General features: G+C 41.4%; 1 protein-coding gene across 3 annotated transcripts in view; it reads left to right on the forward strand.

Annotated features, from left to right (window-relative positions):
- TrpA1 (Transient receptor potential cation channel A1) overlaps positions 1-26,051 on the forward strand; it is a 137,611-nt gene that overhangs the window by 71,817 nt on the left and 39,743 nt on the right. For all 3 annotated transcript variants that reach the window (XM_083122198.1, XM_083122197.1, XM_083122199.1), the window contains exon 3: positions 16,108-16,264. In XM_083122198.1, coding sequence (XP_082978324.1) covers positions 16,108-16,264 — 157 coding nt within the window. The remainder of the gene's footprint in view (positions 1-16,107; positions 16,265-26,051) is intronic.

Consider the following 26,051-nt stretch of genomic DNA (forward strand, 5'->3'; position numbering starts at 1 on the left):
CGTTCTTGACGCCGAGACGATATTTTCTGCAACTACCTCTTCTCTCCTCTCGTCTCCAGTCCCTTCTTTTCTTCTCTTCTCCTTCTCCTTATTCTCTCCCATCCTCCTCCTCTGCTTTTATCTCATACCGCCTTCCCTACTTTTGTCGCCTCTTATCTCCTCTCCTGTCTTAGATTTCCGACTCCATTGCACTCTTCTCCTCTTCTTTTCGTTCTTCTCTTTTTCTCTCTTTTACTCTACTCTCCACTCCACTCTCCTCTTCTCGTCTCCTCCTCTCCTCTCCAAACTCCTTTCCTCCTCTTCTATCACCTCGGTTTCCTTCTTCTCTTCTCTCCTCTATGCTCCACTTTCCTCATCTCCTCGCATCTTTTTCCATTCTCGTAATTACTTCTCCTACCCACTTCTGTCCTCTATTTTTTCCCTCCTTTACTTTTCTTCTTCTCCTTTCGCTTTCTCTTTTCTACTCTCCTTTGTCCCCTTTCGTTTCCTCTCTCTTCTTTTCCTTTGTGCAGACTCATCAACAATGAAATAGTAGAACATCGACTTTCCTTCTTCCAGAAAGTGTTTCCATTTGCAACAAATGTAATACTGATTTTTGTTCTAGTTTTGTGCAATAATACGTTGATTTCTTTCTTTCGCGTATTTTATAAATATCTAACGTGCATGTGGCAACCCTGAAATTCAGCCTAACTCTACACGCAACCCACCAACTCCTTGTGTAAATTGGGTTGCCTAGTTTAAAATGTCGTTGTCCTAAAACTTTTGAGAGACACTGTACATTGTGTATCAGAAGTCTTTTACCACCCCTTGTAAGATCCGCAGTGATGTATTTTCATGGAATTTGATATGGGCGATACATAATAGGCCTAGGGGGACACTTTTGGAGTATGTCACGGGGACGGCCGCTATCCTCGTTCCGCCATCTTGAATTCAACTTTTTGTTTATTAAAAATGATAAGTGGGCCACGTGATACATGACCATAGGCTAGAATTTTGTCAGGATGTAAAATCTGAATCAGATTTCATGTAACTTCATTGGGTGAAAAGTTATTGGCAACTGAAAGTGATGTTCACCTGTTTGTTGCAGGTGCTGAACCACGCCGTTAACAACTGAGGAAAGCATCCAGATCGTCAAACTGTGGGGTGGGAGAAGTGCCCGTGCAGTGGTTGCCGATTTCAACCTGCGTCATCCAGAACGTCACCCTGTGTCACATGTTACAGTGACACAGTTATTAGCTAAATTCGAGGAGACGGGTACGGTCTTGGACAGACCGCGTAGTGGACGACCGCGGACAGTCACGGATGAAGCAACAGCTACGGCAGTGCTGGCTGGCTTCCTTCTCGACGTCACCGCAGCGAAGCACAAGTCGTATAGCAATGCAATGTAGTATGAATCACAGTTCAGTGTACAGGGTGCTACAGGGGCACAAGTGGCATTCGAATAAGGTGCAAATGGAGCAACACCTCTGCGAGGACGATGCAGATCGCCGCGTGCAGTTTTGCGAATGGGCTATCGCGCAGTTACGGCTAAATCCAAACGTCGCTATGCATATACTCCATTCCGATGAAGCGAACTTCTACGTAAATGGGGAAGTGAATAGGCGAAACATACGCTATTGGCCGCATGAGAACCCCGCATGGACAGATCCCTCCAAAATGACCGGTGCAGGCAAAATTATGGTGTGGGTAAGTATATGGGGAACACGGATAATCGGCCCTTTAGCATTCAAGGAAATTTAAATGCGGAACGATACCTGGGGATGCTACAGGAACAGATACTGCCAGCTCTGATGTCGGAAGATGGTACATTTCCCATGTTTTTTTTTAAACAAGATGGTGCGCCTCCCCATTATGGTGTCCAGGTGCGTCAGTACCTGGATGAACAATTTCCTGGACGACGTGGGCCAGTTGAATGGCCTGCCCGATCACCAGATCTAACTCCAATGTACTTCTACCTTTGGGGACACGTTAAGGCTATGGTGTATGGTGTAAAAATTCGTGATCTTTGTCATCTGGAACAACGTATCATGGCTGCCTTTGAGCAAATTTCACCAGATACCTTGCTCGGTGTCCACAGAGATTGGGAGAAGCGTCTGCACACGTGCATTGCCCAGCACGGACAACATGTGGCGCACATTCTGTAACAGGTAAACATCACTTTCAGTTGCCAATAACTTTTCACCAAATAAAGTTACATGAAATTTGATTTCAGATTTGACATGCTGACAAAATTCTAGCCTATGGTCATGTATCACATGACCCACTTATCATTTTAAATAAAAAAAGTTGAATTCAAGATGGCGGAACCAAGATGGCGGCCGACCCCGTGATATATTCCAAAAGTTGTCCCCCTAGGCCTATTTTGTATCGCCCATATCAAATTCCATGAAAATACATCACTGCGGATTTTACAAGGGGTGGTAAGGGACTTCTGATACACACTGTACTATCCATCTATATAATTCCAGCCCCTCCCCGAAAAGAAATCCTGCGTACGCCAATGCTCATGGAGGGAAGGAAAGGTAGAAGGCGCTTGTTCTTTCTTTTCTCTAAACTGCACCAAATAGACAATAGTTGAATGTTTTGTTCAGGGAAAAAACAGTCATACAAAATATTTGATATCTTGTCAATAAAGGGACCAAGAAGAAAAAAAAAGGTAAAGTGTTCCCCTGTGCATAGCACCACGCCATGAAGGCGTATAGGGGGTGTGGGGGTAAAGCCCCACACTTTCTTGATCCGGTTGTAAGTGGGGGTGATGTGATCAGCATCACGCCCCTGACCGCCTTTACCCCCCCAGGGTTTACCCCAGGTACATGTTATTCGACGCTGGCCGGGGATCAAACCCGGGCCTTTAGCATGGTAGTCAGACGCGTTACCGACTGAGCCACCGCGGTCACCAAAAAGGGACCAAGAAAGATGTTTTTTTTAGAAAGGGGAAAGAGGAATGTAGACTGAAAAATTAGTCAAGAAAGGGACCAGAATGCAAAATGTTTTTAAAAAGGGGAAATAATGGAATGTGGGCTGAAAAAGGGGTAGAAAGGGAAGTCAAAAACCATTTAATATTGTTGGTGGAAGTAGGGGTGCCCACAGGGGCGTCATGGATATTTTTGGGGGAACAAAAATTTTATACCAATTCTATATATCTTCACACAAGAATGGGGAGACATCGTTTCTTTGATTGACTTGTTATTGATTTTTAGTTATGATTATTATGTACAGTTTTTGTAACTACCTGTGGGTGATCGCGGCGATGGGGTTGAAATAAAACACCACCTCTTATGCCTTTAGAATCGGTTTGGTTGGTTGTGGGAAGGCGTGCTTTCGCATTAATACAAGATTAATCAAGCAGACAAACTGTTAAAAATAAGGTTCAGTACACTAACAGTGGCAGTGAGCCTGACCAGTTTTGTACTTTTTATGTTAGCAAACATGAAAGCGAGCCTACAGTACCTAAAGTAAACATATATTGCTTAAATATGTCTGTATTATATTGTTCCGCAAATGTTGTCAGACCAAAATAATTTGAGTAAATAATTGGGCATAAAGGGGGTTGGGGCAAATGTTCCACCTTTTGGGGGGGAGTGCGCCATAGGTCTTGTGGGGATGGGCACCCATGGTATCAACACTGTTGTTATTTATTACATGATCCGTGTTGAAACATAAAAAAAGGACTTCCCTTTAAAATCCGGTCTCTAGAGGCCAGCATAGTTTGCCTTTTACCTACCCACTGCCCGCGATAACAGGTTTACCTGCTCGCCTGCCCACGGCAACGAGTCGACTTGCGTCTTTACCCGGGTTCTTGGTCTTCAAGGCGCTCTGCGCTTACAAGGTACCTGGGCATTCAACAAGACCCGGGCGCCTGCAAAACCTGCTGGAAGGAAACAGCCCTCCGGCAGCGTGTCGCTCCAGGTGTTTCATCACCACGTGGACGGCTGCAGCCAGTGTTGCCTACTCACGCAGCTAATAAATCCTACGAAGTCCTAGGAGGAGCTTCTTCTCCAAGGAGAATTTATATACTTAGCGATTTCAGTTCAGCGTAAGCAGTTTTTATCTTATTGCCAGGAAATGCACGCAATATTACAGTTTCATTTATCTAAATGAATGATCGAGCAAACAAAAATCTCCTCACTGAAAACTAATTGTTTTTCTTTGCATGGTGCCTTAACCAGGCACGCAGTGGCGCAACCAGAGGGGGCAGGGTGCAATGCTCACAACCTTGGACGGAAATTGTCTAGCGGAGGGGTCAGGGTGGGGGTCAAACATTAAAGTACAAGTCTCATCAAGTTCAAGCAAAGGGGTAGCGGGAGTCGGCCCTGAGCGCCGAACGATCTAAGTGAGAAAAGTTTTAAAACAGAGAATGCTATGGCGGCCCGTGATATTATTTGCTATTAATGTTGGTTTGTTACGAGTTGGATGAATTAATTATGTAATACGTCGCTCCATGTGAAAAGAAAATATTTTAGATGGAAATTTTACATGCCATATGTATGTACATTCGGAATGCATTTATCATGCACTTTCTTTCTTTCAAAAATAGTTTGTGTGCTTGTTTTCTATTATTAGCTAATGTGAAATTGACGTGTTGAAAAAATATTTCTAATCCTCTGTTTTAACACAAATGCCTGAGAACTGACTTCTACCCCCTTTTTGCGTGATTTATGAGGATAATAATGCCTTTCATGCTACTTTATTACTATTATTGTGATTGTTGTTGTTACGTTTATCCAAGTACTTGCCCCCCCCCCCCCCAAACGAGGGTAACGGCAATGCCCCTGGCTGGCTACGGCTCTGGTGTTCGCAGTAGAACAGTGTGTTGTTTGACTCGCGACCTCAGCGTCGAACGTGACATGTTTCAGTCCTGCCCTATATCACTATATATACGTATATTGGTTATTTACGACATATACTTATGGATCCTGTGCCACGGAAAACCTATTTCAATGTGTGTGTGTGTGGGGGGGGGGTAGCAACATTCGTAAATCTCATTTCATTGGTGATGTGGCTTACGAAGCTTTGAGTTCCCTTTTTTAAGTAGTGAAAATCTATTGCAGTTGGCAACACTGCAGAACGGTGTGGGCCCGGTGCAGTTTCTACTCGAAGCAACTACGTCATGCAGAGGGAGGGGTCTGCAGTTGATGGAAAGAACGAACTGAGACCTACTAGGTATCGTAAGACTGCGGGTACCCGGCGGGTCTACAATGCCTGCCAGGAACGATCTGGGCAGGTTGGCATACAAGCTGCTCAAGCGAGGATGTTGCGCAGGTTGCATGGCATTTCAGGAGCGATGTCTCGCGAACGGGTCTGCTCCAGGTCTTGTGCAGGCCTCTGGTCTCTATTAATTACAATTGTAGGCAGTTCGGGAAAAAGCATTTAAGTCAAAAAATGAAATTTTACAGCGGACAGTTTTATTATGTTTATTCTTTCAACTTTCAACAGCAAACATTACAGAAATGATGTATATGTTGGATCATCACTGTAGAATTTTTGCACATGTCCCATATAAAAATAAACTGCTAACATCTTTATTTAATTGATTCATTGTGACTTAAGGCCGTACTAGAGGTGATTTTGCGGTAATTTTTCGATAACAGATGGCAGTACCGTTTGTCATGGCAACCAAGTGCCATGTTGCCAGATCTACGTGCATATCAAGACAAGTACATACAGGTTTGTCGATCAGGGTATTTACTGATGGAAGATGACGTCAGATTGATTAGTGGAATTTTGACAGAATTCATAGGTGTGCAGAAATCTTATTGGTTTTTTTTTTTATGAAATCAGTTAGATACTCTTAACAGAAAAAAGGAGGAGTGTATCAGAAATGGAAAGTAGTAAAAGTCCAAAAGCAACAGAAAATCGCAGTTTGAGAATTTTATTCCTTTTCACGAAAACCCTAGAATTCTGATCCTTTGTAAACTTCTCACTACCTTTTTTCTGGGCACACTATTAGCAATAGGAGTTCATAATTTCACTTAAAAGTTTGAAACGGTAGAAATAATTCAGTCTTAATAATCCCGAACAATTTTAATAAAGTTACGCCCCTGACCTGGCGACGGTTAAGTAACGTGCCCGACTATTGCGGGGGTTTCCATGACAACGCAGCATTCCCGAACACCTCTTTTTTGGGGGTGGGGGGAGGAAGCAGCTACGGGAGCGGAGACACGACGCCGCAGTTGTTGCGTGGCTACTGGAGGGACCTACGTCTCTAGTGAGCGATTGCATGAGATGAAATAGCAAGGAAACAACACGTATCTGGATGCCGATTTCTGACAACAAGAGCTTCAATGCTCAGTTATCGACGCCCTCAACGCATTGGTTCAAGCTGGCCCCGAACACCACTTCCGTGTTTCCGATGTCTAGAAACTGGAAGAAAGTATTCCTTGGCCTCCAGTCTCTTCGAAACCTATCATCCGATGAACTTACAAGGGTAAGCAAAACTATCCTTCACTTGATTCGTTGATTTCGTTTATTTTTCTTTGCTTTTCTGCCACTTTTGGATAAGGCGAACATGAGGATGACTGGTCGCAAGATGAGATGGATGAGAGGACAGTCACAAATATACACCCACAGATGATTATACTAGGGGTGTGCGGGTACCCGAAAAGTCGGTGCCGGGATCGTCCCGTCACCGACTTCTCGATGTTCTCTGCATTGTATTTGAATCTTGGAAATTGTTAGTTTTTATTCCAGAAATGCAATAATCCATCACTTATGGGAAAATAGCATGTGGAATTCAAGATTTCCACAATGTTGTAAAATTTCGAGCACGTTTCGAAAATTTCCCGACTTGGTCAGCAAATTGCTATTTTTTCCTGACTGACACATTTCCAACCCTCAGATTATACTGGCTTTGAGCCCAGACGCCAGAGCCTCGCTAGTCTGCAAAATGTAGTCCACGGTATACTACGTGGAAGGGAGGTTGACGTTTGGGTGTCTGGAAAGGTTCACTCCTTACACCCCAAAACTAACTTTTAAATTTACTCCAATACTATTAATCATTATACGGTACTTGAAATGCACTTTGTGGTCAGATAACTCCATTACTTTCACAATTGACCTCTATAAATATCTTTGTTTGATTGATTTGGATTGTTTTGCTTCGCTAATCGCGAAGATGAGGATGAGTGATGAAATTGATGAAGGGACACTCACTAAGAACGCCCAGGCCGGGATTCGAACCCTGCACCCCTGACGTCGCAGCGCGCTGGGCTAACCACTTAGCCGGCAAATCTTTGTTAACAGTCCAATGCAAAACCAGGAGGAGGGCATGACCGACTGAGCAGTTCTTGGTTGACGATTCTGTTAATTCACGCAATTAGTATTTTTAGTAATTTCCACAATTTGTGAACATTTATGTAACGATTGGTAATAGATACTTAATCATTTTCAATACCATTGTTGCCAATGGATCTATATGGTTATTGGTTTTGCCAACAATACCAGAAGAACACTCATCTACTTACTCCTGAAAGCGTAAAGTGGACCAAGAGCTTCCCTGGTGGCGTAGTAGTAACTTCGTTACCTTGTAATCAAGGGATCGCGAGTTTGATATAAGGTGGAAACAATTTGAGGTTGTAGATCCCGTCCCGATTAACATATCTGTGCAAACTTTGTAAGGGAGTGGTTACTGTTCAGGATTCTCAACAAAATAGTCGAAGGTTCAGACTTCTACGGTGGCAGAATGTTTTGTTACTTTCAATCATATCCCACTATTTTCATTGTCCACGTTGTGTGAAATGGAATTATTTTGTTTCTCATTAACAATGAAATATTAAAGAATAAAATCTCTCCATTTCAACGAAACTAGAAGTTGAAGCAATGATACTTGTTATAAATATGAAAATTAAATTCATGTTTTTACCGGTGTAAAACGAAAAATCTCACGCGGAAGATCTTATCTTGCTCAGAACTCAAGTAAAATGCATTTTGCTCCGAGAATATGTTAGACCGCCATTTAAAGATGCTGTTACTGGTTTCATGTTGCTAATACGATCTATGCATCAATTACGGCCTCTCGCATCTTCGATCTTTATCTCCATTCTGTTCTTCAATCTTCGTCTCCCCCTACTCCCCTTCGGTTCCTATCTCATAATCCCGCCTCTTCTCTACCCTGCTCTTCTTCACTCCTTTCATCACTTCTCCTTGACTCTCGACTCTACTGCGCTTTTCTCCTTTCCTCCTAGCTATTCTCGTCTCTCTGTTGCTCTATTCTCCACTTCTCTCTTCACGTCTACTCCTCTCATCTCGTATTTTTCTTCTCCTCTTCCCTCCCTTCCCCTTCTCTCCTCATCGCATCTTCTTTCCTTTCCGCTGATTTCTCCTCTCCTTTCCCCTTATCTCTCCATCGCATCTACTTTATTTTCCTCTAGTTTCTTCTCTCCTCTTTTATCCTCTCTTTTCTGTCCTCTTCTGTTCTTCCTCCTCCCCTTCTCTTCTTTACTTTTCTGTAGACTCATCTCATCACCGATGAAATAGTAGGAAATCCATTTTCTTGAAATAGGAAAACTCTATTTCTTTCATAAAGTATTTTGTGATTTGCAATATAATACTAAATATATAACACGGATTCCTTTCGTGCATTTCACACAAATCTATTGTGCATGTGGCAACTTTGAAATTGAGCTTTACCTATATGTATCCCACCAACGCCTTGTTAGTAGGGTGGAATTAGGATATGAGCCGGAAGTAAATACTAAAGAAATGATATTTGAAGGTGTTGTTCATCTACTTCAGGGCAACTTATAGCCAGGATGCTAAAACCGTACGCCTTTGGCAAATCTAGATATCTAAGGAACATTAATAGAGACTAAATAGGCTTTGCCATGAATATTATGAAGAACACAAATCTTTATCAAAAAGGTTGTTTCTCTTTCATGAATTGTAGCAGAAGCTGGAATATGTTACATTTCAATGTATGAAGGTATAGGAGAGTGTAAAGTCCGAATTGTAGAAGTACAGGGTGGCGCATAAGTCAGTTGACCCATGGAACTATTGACGGAATGACGAAATAATGACCGAAATAATTCACAGATAGTGATATTTCGTAATCACTGATAGGTTGGGGCTGCCTTGCAATTTCGCTTTGTGGGGAATGGTTTAGGAGACAACTGACAAACGTAGCGTGATTGTGACTTTTTTGGGGAACTGAATTTTACGCCACCTTGTATTAAAGTGAACACATGTAGTTGAAACTTATGTACTGGCACGTTGTAACACGATAGCGTCGTCGCCTTGTAATCAGGGGGTTCCTGGTTCGATACCCGGTGGAGGTACATAGTGGTTCGGATGGATCCCACTTTAAACTGTAGGTCCAGTCCCGATTAGCCTTACTGTGCATAAAGTGGACTTAAAACACCAAATCATCAACAACAACAACGTTGTAACACGTTTTAACGTAAACGTAACGTTTAACACGCAAAATGTTCTAAGTCTATGTGGAAATATAAATGTTTATGTCTATGAGCATAGGCTTAACGTGGCGGGCGCAAGGGGGACACTACCCCCAAAATGTGCAGGTTTATGAAAATTTACACGTAATTGTACTTTTGTTAACCTCCTGAAATGTGAGAGAGTAAAGTAACAAAATTGTTATGATATTGCAAATGTAACCGTTATTTATCAAAATAGTCCTGGTTGATATTTTTATGGGCTTGAAAACTTTTTAATTCTGCCCCCTCCCCCAAGTTAAGCTCCAAGTTAGATTCTCCTCCCGAAAGCTACACCTATGTCTACGAAAGTTACAATACAAAAAGAAGCATGAGAATATTGAGATATAAAAGATACGGAGGCATTAAAATATTACCTAGAGACGGTGTAAAAGGTCCGTGCTTCTCAGAAACCTAAAATAATTGGTTGAACGTCTCCTCCCGATTAGCCTTACTGTGCATAAAGTGGACTTAAAACAACAAATCAATCAATTAACCCATCCTGCCAAATCTCAAGGAGAAAATAACTGAGCACATTCTGAAGGCCCCTGGCCTATGTAAGGTTTATGTAAGGTTGCAAGCACTTCGGAAGACTTTGGCAGCAGCTGCAGCTGCTTCGTGGCCTTTAATGCCCAACCACAGTTACAGAGAAGGACGTTCACCATCGAAAAATTCACTGCACTACAGGGTATCCGGAAGCTAATGGTTCCAGATTCTGGAGCACACTGAAGGAATCAGAATAAATGGGAACTCTCTACAAAGTGTGAACTTGGCCAAAGTACAGCGCCTTTAGTATTGCATTAAGTTCTGCCGTGTAGATGGAACAAGGAATAAGTAAAATAAAGCTTTGACTGTGCGAGTTGACAAGGCACAACCCATTGATTCAACCGATATGGACCCATCCATATAAAAAAAAAACATTAATATAAAAACGTAGGTGTCTCTGCCTTAGGGAGAGAAGTTCGAGACGGGTTAATGGGCCATGCAGGTAATTCCTAAGTGAGGAGAGACTGAAAAAGCGTAGGGTTCCACGCAGATCACTGTCAACACCATGTACGGAGGATCTCGTCTGCATGAGCACAGAGTGAGATAGATGGGATCGCATCGAGCGCAAGTCATGGCAATAATGAAGAATGTAGAGATGACGAGGACCCAATACCTCCATAAACAAGTAGAGATTGTATCGGTACGGAATATAACAGGACACAGACGAATACCAGCACGATGAACAGCGTTGAGGATGCAAAGGTGAGAAGGACGAAAAGAGGAATGCACAGTGGCGAAGCGTCATAATAGGCCCGGAGGCCGAGCCTACCATAATATAATTGGCTATTACGGATTATTTTATTACTTATAATTTCATTAAACAACGCCTTAATACAAGAAAACAAATTCTAGGCCTTACGATAATTTCCACAAATTTCCATCCCTGCCAGAGACTATATCGTCGCATGTTGAGCCACTTCTCCGAGGGCCTCAGCTGGTCCCATAACATTCCATGTGATTCATGCGGGAAAGCATAATTTCAGGGCCCGTTCGCCTGAAATGGACACAGTGAGCCCGGCCTCACGCAGTGATGCCAACTCTAGCATAATTGTGCTAAACGTAGTACAATTTGAACTTCACTGGCACCTAGCACCCTGTGTTTGGAATAATGGTAAAATATAGCATCATCTATAAACATGCGACCCTGGGAGACAGATAAATTGATTTCAGAGGAATATATTTTGAAAAATAAATTTGAATAAAATCGCAAATCTTATTTGTTTCAAACAAAAGGTAGCATGCCCATCCAGCTACATCTGGTCCACCGTCTTCTTTGCATATTTTCTTCATATTTCCTTACTTAGCTCACGAGGAACATTTTATTGAAGGGAATTGGTAGAAAGTTGGGGTCACAGATAAAACAAGCCGCCGCCTTTTGTAGTCGTCGAATTTTCTCAAACTTTTTCAAGCATTATATTGAACCAATTATATTGGTTAAACCGTTGTAACTAATTTAATGCAGGAAATTACCAATATTGTTTAACTAATCAACAACGCATGTTCACATCACAACTGCCCAAAAATAAATGCATAAAATGAACTTAAGACCTAAGCCATCCGATCACAATTTAGTTGCATTTAGCAAAATTTGAGAGTTTAATCAGCACACTTTTCCTGATTGGGAGGTTGGCAACGCTGGACACACGGTACAAACTGGGCTTCACATCTGTTTCTTGTCCAGCGAGGGGAAAGGGAAGGTGAGGGTAGAATAGCAACTTTTTCCGATGGCGAAAAAAATGTTTCTATCCCAGTGTTCTGTGTTTTCGTTAGTTTCTCCATTTACTCCTGTTGCGTTGTTGATTTATTGTTATATTTTATTATTTTCTTTTCGTTCATTTATTTATTTTAATTTTCTTTTGTTCTTGGATTTTTTTACTTCTCTTTTTGCGCCGCTTTTGGCTAATTTGCGAAGATGGGGAAGAGTGTTAATATGATGAAATTGACCAGAAATACCCATGCGCAGGCCGAGATTCGAACCCAGGACCCCTGGCGCCGTTGCGCGATGTGCTAACCACTCCGCCATGGGGGTCGGATTTCATTGTTGTGAGCGTGAAGTGAGCAAGGCGAATAATGACTTGTATTACTCTGGAATGCTGCAAAAACAAGCATAAACCTATTACCGGCCATAGGAAGAAAGAAGGAGCATCGAAACATTGAGGACTGCCACTCCAATGACATCTAAAGCATTAATTTACATTAAAATCAAGAAATACGATTTACGAGTTAGCACACGTCAAGCGTTACTATTCAGGTACGTTGATAGATGCAAGAATATGTTGTTACATTTTCAAAAATAACGTTAAAGGTTATATTTTTTATATTTTAAAAAAGTCGCACCCATAACAACAACGAACTCACACGCCTGTGTCTACCCTTCCAGGGACACCACGCTTCGCCACTGGGAATGCATAACACATTCACAATAGAATTTCGACCGAATAAGACAACAATAAAGTCGGAAGAGAACAATGCGGTCATCATCCCAAGATGAGTGACTTACCACGTAGAGAAAGTTGACAACCCTTAGACAATTGATTGATTGATTGAGTTGGTGTTAAGTCCACTTTATGAACAGTTAGGGTAATCGGGACTGGACCTACAGTTTAAAGTGGGATCCGAACCACTATGTGCCTCCACCAGGAATCAAATCCGGGAACCCTTGATTACAAGGCGACGACGCTACCACTGCGCCATCGGGGAGGTCCTAACTCTTAGACAAGATTACTTCAGCTGGCAGAGATGAGTATCCAGGGAACGAAATACATTTGCTTGCATCACAATATTAGATAAGTACTAACAACGATGAAGTGTTTCAAATGGATTGAGAAGTTCAAAAACAGTCGGACAAGTGTCAAGCTTGAAGGAGCAGCAGAATGACATTCGCATCCACTACTCACATGGAACAAGTCCATACCATGATTCTAATCCACGAGTAACTAACGATGGACTGGCAAACCATCTGCTCATTAATCCTCTATATTGCGATGTAAGCCTTCGGTAGATTTCGGTTCTTGATACACCTTCAAACCACAAAAGAGATATTACTGATCGCTGTCCTTCTTTGGTACAAATTGAGGATGCGGCAATTTTTACCCTGTACAACAACAAGAATTGAAAAAAATGGATGTGAGGGACAAATATACACTAAACACATGTCGAATACACACTCCATTGACATGCCCTCGCAGAAAGCAGGGTGGTTACCCCAAAGAAAATTACAGCAAAGTGCAGATACTTATTGATCGACCCTCGTATGTAGAATTATTTCCCCAAACTTACATCATTTGGCATTTTGGATTTTAGTTTTCCTAACATTGGGGAACATTACTGTAAAAAAATCTTCTCTGTAGTATTTAATTCCGGCTTGGAGCAAAATCTTCGCTAATTCCACCAATTATTGACTGAACCTCGTATAAAATGATTTCCCCAAGCTTCCATCATTTCGCATTTTGGATTTGAGTTTTAATCACATTGAAGAACATTCGTGTCAAAAATCTTCTCTATAGTATTTAATTTCGGGTTGGAGCAAAATTTTAGCTAATTCCACCCTACTATGTGTAAGTTTGGATGCCTAGTATGAAATGGCGTTGTCCTTAAACTTTTGATGAACGCTGTACAATCAGCCGCAAAGCTACCAGCAGATAAATTGTCCATCTTTTTTCTTCATTCTGTACGTTTTTAAGGAATTGAATTGTATTTCTGATGAAGCAGAGTTTTTCATTTGCGAATTTGTGCTTTTGTTTCAATTCTCAAACGTTCGGGAAAACATTAAATCCTGATGATGGACAAATTGCCTAATACCGTGCGTCCATTTCGATCTGCAGCCGAGAGATCGGGAGAAGCGTGGCGGGCGGCGCTGACGGAGATGCCGACATTTGCGGCCTGTAATGCCCGCTTATTTTTATAGACATATGCAGACATTTATATAAATATTGCAAAACGAGCACTAACCTGTGTTATAACACGCAAAAGTTCTTCTGTAATTCATCCAAGTTCTGCTCTTAGATGAAGACAGAGTTGTAAATATAGTGGCGAGCAATGTAAACCAAGAGCGTGTTAATTTCGTACTGTGCGCAAGAGTGTTATTCTTGGTTACTTGCAGTTACTTGTTTGTGTTATTGTAGTGTGTATGTGTGACGTGTCAGTGAGACGATTGGAATGCCAGCCTCAAGATTCACGTTAGAACAAAGATTTTTTATGTATGACACGTACCTACGTGAAAACAAACTCGTGTAGAGACGTGTGTAGGTAATTTGTACAGAAATTCCCATGCGTTTCAACTCTACACAGAGATACGGTTAGACATCTTGTCCTTAAATTACGAGAAACTGTATCGTTAAATTTTAAAACACCTAAGCAAAAACGACGGATTCTAACCGAAGCAAAACTCGATGATATTGGTGCAGCGTTAGAACGTTCTCCAAACAAACCTCTACGCCGTGTTTCACAAGAGGTGGGCGTGTCAAAATCATCGGCACATACAGTCATTAAGCTACTAAAATTAAAACCATACTCTTATAACACAGGTTAGTGGTCGTTTTGCAATATTTATATAAATGTCTGCATATGTCCATAAAAATAAGCGGGCATTTCAGGCCGCAAATGTCGGCATCTCCGTCAGCGCCGCCCGCCACGCTTCTCCCGATCTCTCGGCTGCAGATCGAAATGGACGCACGGTATTAAAATATTTGTCGCTGGCTGTACTGTCTAATAAAATATTAATCAACACATGTGAATTAATTTGCCTTTTAGGTAACCTCTGCAGCACAGAGCGCTACGAAGCAATGGGTCCAGGGTTCGAATCCCGGTCTGGGTAAGGGTGTTATTTGCGAGTGCCCCTTCATCAATTTTATCATATCATCACTCATCCTCATCGTCACGATTAGCCAAAGTAGCATAAAAGCGACGATACATTACAGTAAGACAAATTGCCTGTTCTTTCGGAAGCTTGACTCTATTTATCCATTTTCTTCGCTGTTGGAGAGAGCGACAGGAATTGTTCTAGAAACTTGTTTTCCACAAAATTTTGAATCTTATTTTCCTTGGGGAATTTCTTCAGTACTCAAAGTCAGCACTACGGCAGGTCAGCCAACTCTTATTGTTGTGGCCGCGTCACACGCGATACATCAGCGATTACGTAGAAATTCCATGCGTCTTTCGTTTCTCAGGGGAATTTTTGTGAAAAAAATCTTACATAACAGGAAGAGTTTGGTATCGTGTAAATAGGTAAATCCTTCTAGGAAATGAATATTTCGAACGAAATAGATTTTTTTCGTGTTATTGACTCGCGTATGATGCATTAGTAACTCTTTTGCCGTATCCATTTCTGAATTAATTCAACTTAAATGAAAACACGAATGTCCAAAAAGTCACGCAACCGAGATTTTGAACGTACGTAACTTTTGATAACTTTTGTACAGAAAGCAATAGAGACGTGAAAGTTACACTGGTCATTAACACTGTCTATGTGGATATTTATGAAACATTAAACAAGAAAATCATGTTCTACATTAGCGTTCAGTATGCGGAAAATGTTACTAAGGTTTAAAATCGTTTTTGTACGAAGTAAAAACAGACATGGATAAAAAAACAACAGCTGTGGAGTCGCTTGCAAAATTTTTCGATGTGTATCGATGGTCTCTGTGTGTATGTATCGAATTGTTAAGAAAACGATAAAATTTTATGTTTTTTTTAAATTTCGAAGTGTACTGGCAACATTGGTCGTGTCAGAAGGCAGTATCAGGTGAAAATAGTTGATGCCGGGCACACCTGTACTTAACTGCCTTCTGACACGACCAATGTTGCCAGTACACTTCGAAATGTCAAAAACCATATTTTTTTTATGAATATGACATAATTAACCTCATAAATCGTCTGTAATGTACAAAAATACTTGACATTTTATCGTCCTTTTTTCAATTCGATACATATTATTTTTCGCATAATATATGAAGGGACGCTCACAAAGAACACCCATGTCCAGGCCAGGATTCGAACCCGGGAAGCCTAGCATCGTGCTAACCACTACGTCACGAAGGTAGGCTTCTCGTGGTTGAGATCACTTGAATGCAGGTCCAGCTCTGATTAGCCTATATATAAGCATAAATTGTACTTATAATAAAATTTCATTTTGTAGGCAGCAGAGAGCGGGAATGTGGCTGATTTCGAGAGGCTTTACCTTGCTGAGCCCTCGAGGCTATCTGTGAGGGATTCCAAAGGGCGGGCCGCTGCTCACCAGGCTGCCGCGAGGAACAAAGTGAAGATTCTGCAGTTCATCTCTGGGAACGGCGGGGGTAAGTGCATACAATTAGAATAATTCAGTAGATCAGGGACGTCGTTAGGGGGGGCGGGGGGCACTGACTCCCCCGGCACGTGGCCCCGGCAAACTCTTCTACATTTGCTGAAAATTTTACATTCATGACAAATATTGCAAAATAGTTTTTCAGTATTTTTTTTCTTTCAGTTAGAAACACTGTTCTTAATTTGAGTGGCACGAACCCAAAACCACATTTCTTTCTCGTTTTCCTGGTTTTCGCTATAGTGGATGTCAGTGTAGGAACCTAGAACTTCGTTGTTTCTCTTAATTTTGAGGGAGCTGTCTTTCTATTTTACGCCGCTTTTATACCTCTTGGGTTAAATGCGACGATGAGATTGAATGATGATCCGAAGGAATAGCGATACGGGACATGATGCAACCACACCTGAAGATCCGAACCTTGGACCTCTGGTTTCGTAGTGCGTCATGCTCATGCTTCGGGAGTGGAATCCTTTGAATGAAAAACTATAAAAGTAGGGTGAAAGAAAACAACATTGTACTGCGCAAAAAAGCCATGTTTAGGTCATCTAAAGAAAACTACAGTTATTCAGAAAAATTAATTTTGAAGAAAGCCTCCGAAGTGTTTTTCCATTCGGTGACGCGTGGTCATCACATCGAGTCCCATCTAACTTTGAGAGTGGAATTCGCTTACATATTGATTTCAAGTAGCTTCCCAATTTTCCTCACGATTTTAGGCCATCACAGAAATTTTGGAGTTCCTACCAGGGATCGAACCTTGAAATACTAGAGCGCAATAATTTGAGCGCGCGGGAATTTTGTTGTTTTTATTGCCATCATATATTCAGTTTTACACGCGTAAATGGGATTACTTTTAAGAAATTAGATGTGTGCATAAAATTTCATATATATAGTCATCATTCTCCAATGTGTACAGTACGACGCCACAAAAGACTCGTGCATGTCCCATAGAATTGTAGTTAAGGGTGTCGCCTTGCACTAAAGGTCGCCGGATTCGATTCTGGTATAAACAATATACATGGGAAGCCAATCATGAACTCATTACACAAACATTTCATTTTCGCACCGTTGTCATACTTGTGCACCTGATTCCAGCACCTTTTTATATCTAAACTACAGCGCCTTGAATAACGTAGTGTAGAAAAGGGCACAGTTGTGCGCGCTCTGGCTGGTTCCACTTGAAAATGATCCGCTAGAGGCGCTGGTGTTGAACCCGGTGCTTGGTATTCGTCTGCTTATAATGGAAGTAAATGGAGTTTTCGCTGCAACGTCTGATTCTTTTACATGAAGCATTTCTATGAATGTGATAATTGTTATGATATTTGGTACAGTGGTCGCGAAGATATTAACGAACATTCTACACAGTCGACCACGTCCTGTTATCGTTATACTTTCATTAATAATACGGGAGATAAAATACGTGTTGAATGCTCTTGGCAACTAAATTTTTGTGTATGAATTAGGTTCATTATTATTATCATCATCATCATTTCTTTTAAAGATATTCACACTGAAGCATTTGTATTTAGGATATTTACTGTCTCTTTTCTTCCGCTTTAAACTAATCGCGGCGATGATGATAATGATGATTCCATGAAACGACAAGGGGAACACCACAAAACTTTCTTAGTGCCATCGATATGAGTGTAAGGAAACTTTCAAACCAATGGGACAAGCGACACGGGATGTTCACACTGTCACACTAGTGACACACACTTCCAGATAGTAAAATAGCATTCATTGCACATGAGGGTCCAAACAGCAAACGACACGTTCATATGGCGTATTCGCGTGCTACTTGTTACTTCGGTCGGAAAGCTCCTTAATGGGTGCTCAGACCGAAGCGACGCGCTACCGGGGGAGTTCCCAACTAAGTGACAAGCGACATCGTGCCTTCAGTCTATTGGCAAGCGTTCGCTGCTAATTGTGCGAACAACAGATAGGCGACACGAAAAACCGCACATTACAACAACAGATCTAGGCGACACGATAAGTCACACCTGTCGCTTTGTCGCTTGTGCGTCGCTCAAAGTGGGCCATTTCCATTTCCTCAATAGCTTGCAACATGTTGCCGTGGTTTGTTGTTCGCGCATGCGCGATGCAATGAGTCTCTTGCTTTATGGAGATTGCGCACCAAAGCGACAAGGGGCACGCGACACTTGTTGCTTGAGGATTTCACCAACCGAACGCTGGACTGTGCTTCCCGTCATGCCGCTACGATGTGAAATGTTGCTCTTGATTGGCTCGTTTCCAAGCAACATGTGCCGCTTCGGTGTGAAAGTTGCCTTGGACCGAAGGACCCGTGTCGCTTTGGTGTGAAATCCTCGTATCGTTTGTCGCGTGTCGCTTTGGTGTAAAATCTCATTGAGGAAACGGTTCAGTCAGAGCTTGTGTTCCTACGGTTCGAAAGGCTGCATTGATACGGACTGCTTGGAAGCGACACTTGTGGTTTGTCGCCTCGGTATGAAATATCTCTCAGGATACTATTTATATTCTAATAACATAGAAAAATAAAACTGTAGTACACAATCCAACACCTGACGTCCGGAATCACTTTGCCATGTTTCTTCTTGTGTTACACATGCTATTTATTTATTAATTTTATTTTACTTTTCTTTCCAAATTAATGTCATTTCGTGACTGCAAATCACTCCACAAATATAACTGTTTCCATCAATTCACGTACCGCCTTTCAAGAAAAACAAATCTACATAATATATTCCAAAAACTAACAAAGCCGCATTACTTCATAAGAAAATAAGCACCGACATTGATCGCACTGCCATCTGTGTTTCTCATCCGTCTGGGGAACCAGTTTCTTGGGTCGTTTTCCACACTACGTTATTCAAGGCTCTGTAATCTAAACTGACGGAAGAGGGGTTTTCTCTACTTCTCAATTTTCTTCGAGCAAATGTACAAATCTAAGAAGTAAGGACTAATGACATTGTTCTTGGTGTCTCAAAAATCTGACATAAGAGAAAATAAATGGATTTTTAAACACTGTCTAGATGCTATTAAGTTAATAAGTTCATTCTGCATTTAGATTCCCGAATAATGCCCGTGGATTTCGCGAGTCTATATCCGTAAATTTATATATATATGTATATATACACATACTGTACATATACTTATGTAGGCCTATATGGTATGATAGAAAAAAAATCTTAAGTTTTGGACCCCCCGGAACTGATCAACCTAGCTATGTCCCTGCAGTAGATACATGGACGTCCGGAAGGGGGGGGGGGGTATTTCAAGATACATTTCTGTTCTGTGCCTTTTATCACTATCTCTAATGCAAATGGCTGAAATTTAGGGCCAAAAACTGATATTCAATTTTGAAGAAAAATCAAGGTTAAGGATTTCTTTCAGTAGGGAGGGCAGATGTAGAGATGGTGAAAATAGGTACAAAACATAAAATGTAACTTGAAATGTACTGAAAACAATGTTTTTTGAACCCAGTTTCTATAATTTTTCTTAGCTGAGTCATCATAATTATCGCAGCTGTCTCCAAAGACCAAAAATGCCGCAAGTCATGAAACAAAAATGGCCGCCATTTTCAAAGGATGTCAAGTTTTAGAAAAAAATTGCTTGTTTTGAACTACTCTTGCATAGGAGTTACAACAACAAAAATTGAAAATGTTTAAAAATGGTCGAGCAACTAGTGCTAGACTATTTGGCAGATTGACTCGATAGTGCTTCCACCATACTTCCAACACTTCTCCTTTTCCTGTAATTAACTTATCCTCATCTTTAATAGTTTTTGTGTTTTTTCCCAACTTTCTCCTCAGGCAGGGGTGGCTTAAGGAGCGGCCGACCCGGACGCTGCCTTCAGGGGCGCCAAACTGGAACTTTCAGCTTGAGTAGCGCCAAAACCTTATTTGTGCGTGGCTATTTGTTATAAAAAAACAATTTGATTTGTGTAGACAAGAATTAATTGCAGTTACTGCTGCATAACATTGCAAAGTCATGTCGCAGCTTAAGCTAAGGGACTGTTGCTATTCTGATGCTAAAATAAACGTATTATTTAACAGTAACACATAAAGTACGAGTATTTTAAAAAATGAGGCTATAACTTTTTGTCATTAAAACCGTTAATATATAACATGTTCATGCTTTTTCTCTTTTATTCCAGAAAGGTGGACACTAGGAAAAAACAGGGTTAAAAGTAGGGGGTGCGAAAAATCCACCTCGTCTGGGTGAATATTTTATCTTGTGTCGCCTCTGCCCTTACGTTCTTGACAACTCTGTGTTCTTTTTCCTGGCTTTCTCTTTCTCTATATTTCCAAATTTTTCTCATAATATTGCTTCAGGCGTGTTACGGGGGGGGGAGTTGCTTCTCCTAAGATTTCCACTTAGGAATTTAGTGCAGAATTTGTCTCCGTTAATGAGCAATATCATACCCTTAAGAAAGATGGAACATTTTCATTATTTCTCATGTTATTTGAAGTCTCGGTGACAAAGTGGATGTGTTGTGAACGTTCTAGGAACAACATTGCCTGCACAACGGTGTTTTGACTGGTATTTTGCCCTGTGGTTTACATCTCTTGTACCAACTGAACGAAGACCAAGATACCCTTCTCGGAGAGAGCGATTGAAAAAATAATTATGATTTTTTTAAAAAATAACACCATGTAACAAAAATTTGTTTAAGTGATTTTTTTCCTGTTTCCGATGCAGTGTACTACAAAACAATAGAAAAACCCAATTTTACATGTGGGAAATTGTTTTTAATTAAATGACAACTATTTTCTGATTTTTTAGTAAATGCATGTATTTGGGACAATGAGAGGTGGTTTACATTGATTAACAAGTTTGAACACATGTCAAAATGGAGTGAAAAATTATAAAGAAAGGGCTACAGTACATGATGACCTGTACATTCCATGTAAAGATAATAAGGTCTCTTAAAATGTGTTGTTTTCCTACTTTTTCTATTGAGATGTCCATCAGCTTCTCTGATCAGTCCCCTAGCATCCGCTCATTCTACTGTCCCTGGTACCTTCTTTCAAACAATTGTAAATCCTGATGAAACGTTTCGCCCTGTTCCTCTGAGTATGCACCCATATGGGATTTGAAGACATCTAGATGTGAGTGGAGTACATGCACCTTTAGCGACATTCTGCATCCCATTGCTTTGTAGTTATTCAGAAGACCCTGTACTACATCTCTGTAATTTTCCACCCTATGATTACCCAGGAACCCTGAAGCTATTCCAGGCATTTCTTTCAACAGGTCGAAGCTTTCTGATGAAGTCGTCAGCGTTAAGACGTTTCTTCACTTGAGGGCTCACAAAAATTCCACCCTTTATCTTAGCCTCGAATAGTTTGGGGAAAACAGTCTGGAGGTACTTGAAAGCTTCCACATTTGTATGTAATAATCTTTTCACAAATTGCTTGATGAGACCAAGCTTAATATGCAGGGGAGGCATTATGATCTTTTCCTGCTTGAGAAGGCGTTCCCACTTCATGGTTTTCTGTCCAATCTCTAACTCCGTCCTTAATGGCCACTCAACAGTCTCAAAACTACCTGTGTCCCTGCTATCCCAAAGGCAGAGAAAACAAGGATACTTTGTGTTTACCCCTTGTAAGCCCATCAAAACTGCAATCATTTTAAAGTCACAGATTACCTCCCACTGATGTTCAGCATAGCTTACCACTTGCAGAAGATGTTGAACACTGGCGTAATCTTCCTTTAGATGAGTCAAATGAGCGATTGGAATTGACGATCACTCATTTCCATTGTGAAGGAGGACAGATTTAAGACTCCTGCATGAGCTGTCAATGAAGAGCCGCCAGTACCTTGGGTTATATTCAAACCCTATTTCTTTGAAAAGGCCATCCAGACTGTGGCAATAGCATATTGTTTCTGTGAGAGTGAAGTATTGTGAGAAAGTTTCATGACGCTTCCTCTGGAGGAATATCTTGCAGGTTTTTATCCAATAGGTTCCACTGCTTTAATCGCGATGTTAAAATTTCTGCATTGGATTTTGTTAGTCCTAGATCCCTGACTAAGTCATTTAACTCAGTTTGCGTGGGGAAGTGAGGTGTATCATTTGCATCCCCTGAGAGGCCTTCTTCGTGGTAGATGTCGGTATCCGATTCAATACTGGTATCTACACGTTCATCCCGTACTGGGGGAGGAGGAGGAACAGGAAGCTCCTCACTGTGTAGAATGGGACGGAGAGACGATGGCAGGTTAGGATATTCAAAAACACAGGTTTTCTTGCCCCACTTGTGATGGGACAAGTCTACAACACAGAAATAGTAGTTGGATAGGTGATCCGTAGATTCTCGCCAAATTCTAGGTACGCCAAATTTAATTTTCCTGTTTTCTCCTTTTTACCAGGCTCTGAGAGTGGATCTACAGCACCCGCACACAACATGTGGTGCCCATTTTTTGTCTTGGTCTCCCACAGACATACCGAAATAAGATTTGAACGCTGAGCAGAAGTTGTTGCCCTCCTTTATCCTATGTTTCAGTGCCTTTGAACTAAGGAAGACGCAACACACATAGCAAAAACTGTCTGCATCATCATTACAACGACGGGAAGATGCCATCCTTACATACTGCGACCCTCCAAAACAAAAACAAAACAGATTTTAGAGTACTAGGTTGCACAGTTTTATCTTATCATGAATTTTCCTATGCTTAATTCATGTTAACCAATACACTTCATATAATTGACCACCATTACCAGAAAAATAATTACATGAAGGTAGCAATACCACATACATATTAGTTTTGACCTAATTTATCATAAACAAAACAAAAATTCACTTAAACAAAAAAACAATTTTTTTTTGTTACATGGTGTAATTTAACCTCCACTACTCTTCACAAAATATTTTGTATTCTGCGAAAAAAAATGAAAATGTATTTTAAATGTGTAATGTCTTATTATTATTCTTTTGCATTTAGCACATGTATACAGGGAGTTTCTGTGACCGTGTTACAGACTTGAAGGAATGATGGAAGGGAACAAACGCAACAAAATGAGATAGGGAATCCTGGTCAGGAAATGCACCAGTCAAAATTTACAAGCCAAAACCTTCGAAGGGCAGGCAACCACGCACAACGCGGAGGGAAACCGGAACCATAAAAGAAAGGGGAAAGAATCCATCACGCATGCCCTGGAGAAGGCGTAACGTGAAACTCGAGAGGCGTCTCGCGAACGCATGCGGTGCATGCTGCGTAGGCGTCAATTGTGGGAAAAAGGACAGCTTGCTCTGCGACGACATTCATGAGCGTTTCTACATTCTAATTTCTTCAGATAGGAGAAGTATTTATTTTACACGAGAGCGCTGAACTAAGCTTATATTACATTTCTTTGATCTGAAGTGACGCTTGCATCAATTGTTTTAATCTTTTCTTTATCCTCCCCGATTTAACAAGGGAGGAACATTTGATAAAAGGAAATCGGTAGAAAGAATTGGAGGTCACAAATAAAACAAACGGACGCCGTTATCAGTCAACGCATTTTCTTTAACTTTTTTTCAAGCACTATGCTAAACCCATTTTATTGAATGGTCGAAATTCCTAATGTTGCTTAACTACAATAAATAATCAATAAAGCATTTCACAACTCCAAAATAGCAAAATAAAATTGAACTTATAACTACTACAGTCATTAGTAAATGATGATAATAAATTAATAATAATTGGATAATAATAATAATAAACCATAGCAGAATTTTATCACATTTAGCGTAATTTACGAGTTGAAACAGCACCGGTTCAAATCCGGGAACTTTTCTAACGATGAAAGCGGCCCCGGCGCCCACCCACCGTCGAATAACATGGGTACCTGGGGGAAACCCTGGGGGGTAAAGGCGGTCAGGGGCGTGATGCTGATCACATCACCCCCACTCACGAACGGATAAAAAAAGTGTTGGGCGTTACCCCCACACCCCCTATACGCCTTCATGGCGTGGTGCTATGCACAGGGGAACACTTTACCTTTTTTTTAAACCTTTTCTTATCAGGAGGTTGGTATTGGCAAAGCTGTTCTTAATCCACACACGACAGGCAGGGAGGGCCTGCCAATGCTAATCCAAGGTGCAGGCGATACATGTCACTGTAATTGAACGCATTTTCGAAAACTTTCCTCGGTCTGTTTACCATAACTTCCTACACCCCAAAAATTCCACGAGTCGCCACTGTGCTAGAGGAACTGGCTGATATGGTGTTTGTGTATGGACGAGCAAATGGGAACTGTAAAGAAGCAGAAAGGTTGTATCGGACCACTTATCCACGGCGCAGATATCCAGCGCACACCATGTGTCCCAGAATTTTTCAACGATTACGGGAAACGGGGCAAGTGCGACCTCAATTCCACGAGCAAGGAAGACGAAGAACTGTAAGGACACCAGACCTTGAAGAAGTAGTGCTGGATCGGGTGGAAGGACAACCATCCATTAGTACACGGGCTGTGGCACGTGAAATTAGTGTGGCCCATAGTACTGTTTGGAAAGCTCCGAGGGAGCAGCAGCTTCACCCTTACCATCCACAGCGTGTCCACGCCTTGGGTCCAGCTGATTTCGCACCCCGCGTCGTGTTTAGTGAATGGTTACTGCAGCGTTGTGTGGTCGACCCCAGTTCCTTGCCTGTCTGTTTTTCACTGATGAGGCATGTTTCACGAGAGACGGGATGCTGAATAGTCGCAATAGCCATGACGGCGAACCTTTAATGGGTCTATATCTTTTACCGCCACGATTAACTGGACCAGTGTACACTGTGTTTCTGAGAAACATCCTCCTCGAATTATTGGAACATGTCCCACTTCTCGTTCGTCAACGCATGTTGTTTCAGCATGATGGGGCCCCAGCCCACTTCACAGCTTGTGCTCGTGATATTCTGACGCAGACCTTCCATCAGCGGTGGATAAGGAGAGGTGGACTTGTTGCTTGGTCTGTCCGTTCACCTGATCTGACCCCACTTGATTTTTTTTGTGTGGTCATGTCGGAAATGTTGTCTACTAGACACCTGTGAGTAATGCAGAGGAACTCTTGGCAAGAACCCTTGCAGCCTGTGATCTGGTCCGAACGACTTTTGGGATATTAGAGCGGATTCACAGAGCTTATTACGACGCTGTCATACCTGTATCGATGCAGGGGGAGGGCGTCACTTTGAACAACTGCTGTAATGATTGCTGCAGTTACTACTCATTAAAGCCACTACAGTGATTTTTCTGTGTTTGCTTTCCACTTTCACAAACATCTCCGCGTTGTGCGTGGGTGCCTGTCCTTCGAAGGTTTTGGCTTGTAACTTTTGAATGGGGCATTTCCGGACCAGGGTTCCCTATCTCGTTTTATTGCGTTTGTTCCCTGCCATCATCCCTGCAAGTCTGTAATACAGTCACAGAAACAGACTGTATATTGTGGACTTGGCAATCCCTAAATTACGCCTACTCTATATGCAACACACCATTGACTTATGTAAGTTGGGTTGCCTAGTATAAAATGTCCTCAAACTATTGCTGAACGCTGTATACCTTTCACAGTTTCATTTTTTTAAAATCACGTTCTTCCGAGTTTGAGAAGGCAACATATACAATTATCTTGGCAGTTTGTATCACTGATTATTACGGGTTTGCCGTTTTTCCCACTTTTCATGAAATTCTTTCAATTTTTCCCTACGTTCCACATTATCTCCACAAAGTCATCGTCTTTTTATGATGGTTTTAGCAGTTCGGCGTTTTCCTAGTACGTTCTGTGACTCATGTTTCTTCTTATTAAATATTGAACACTAAGGTTGCTCTGCTCCATTCGAAATATTTAACTGCCTCT

Source organism: Lepisma saccharinum, chromosome 5 (genome assembly GCF_977018435.1).
Source record: "Lepisma saccharinum chromosome 5, izLepSacc3.1, whole genome shotgun sequence".
Taxonomy (NCBI): Eukaryota; Metazoa; Arthropoda; class Insecta; order Zygentoma; family Lepismatidae; genus Lepisma; species Lepisma saccharinum.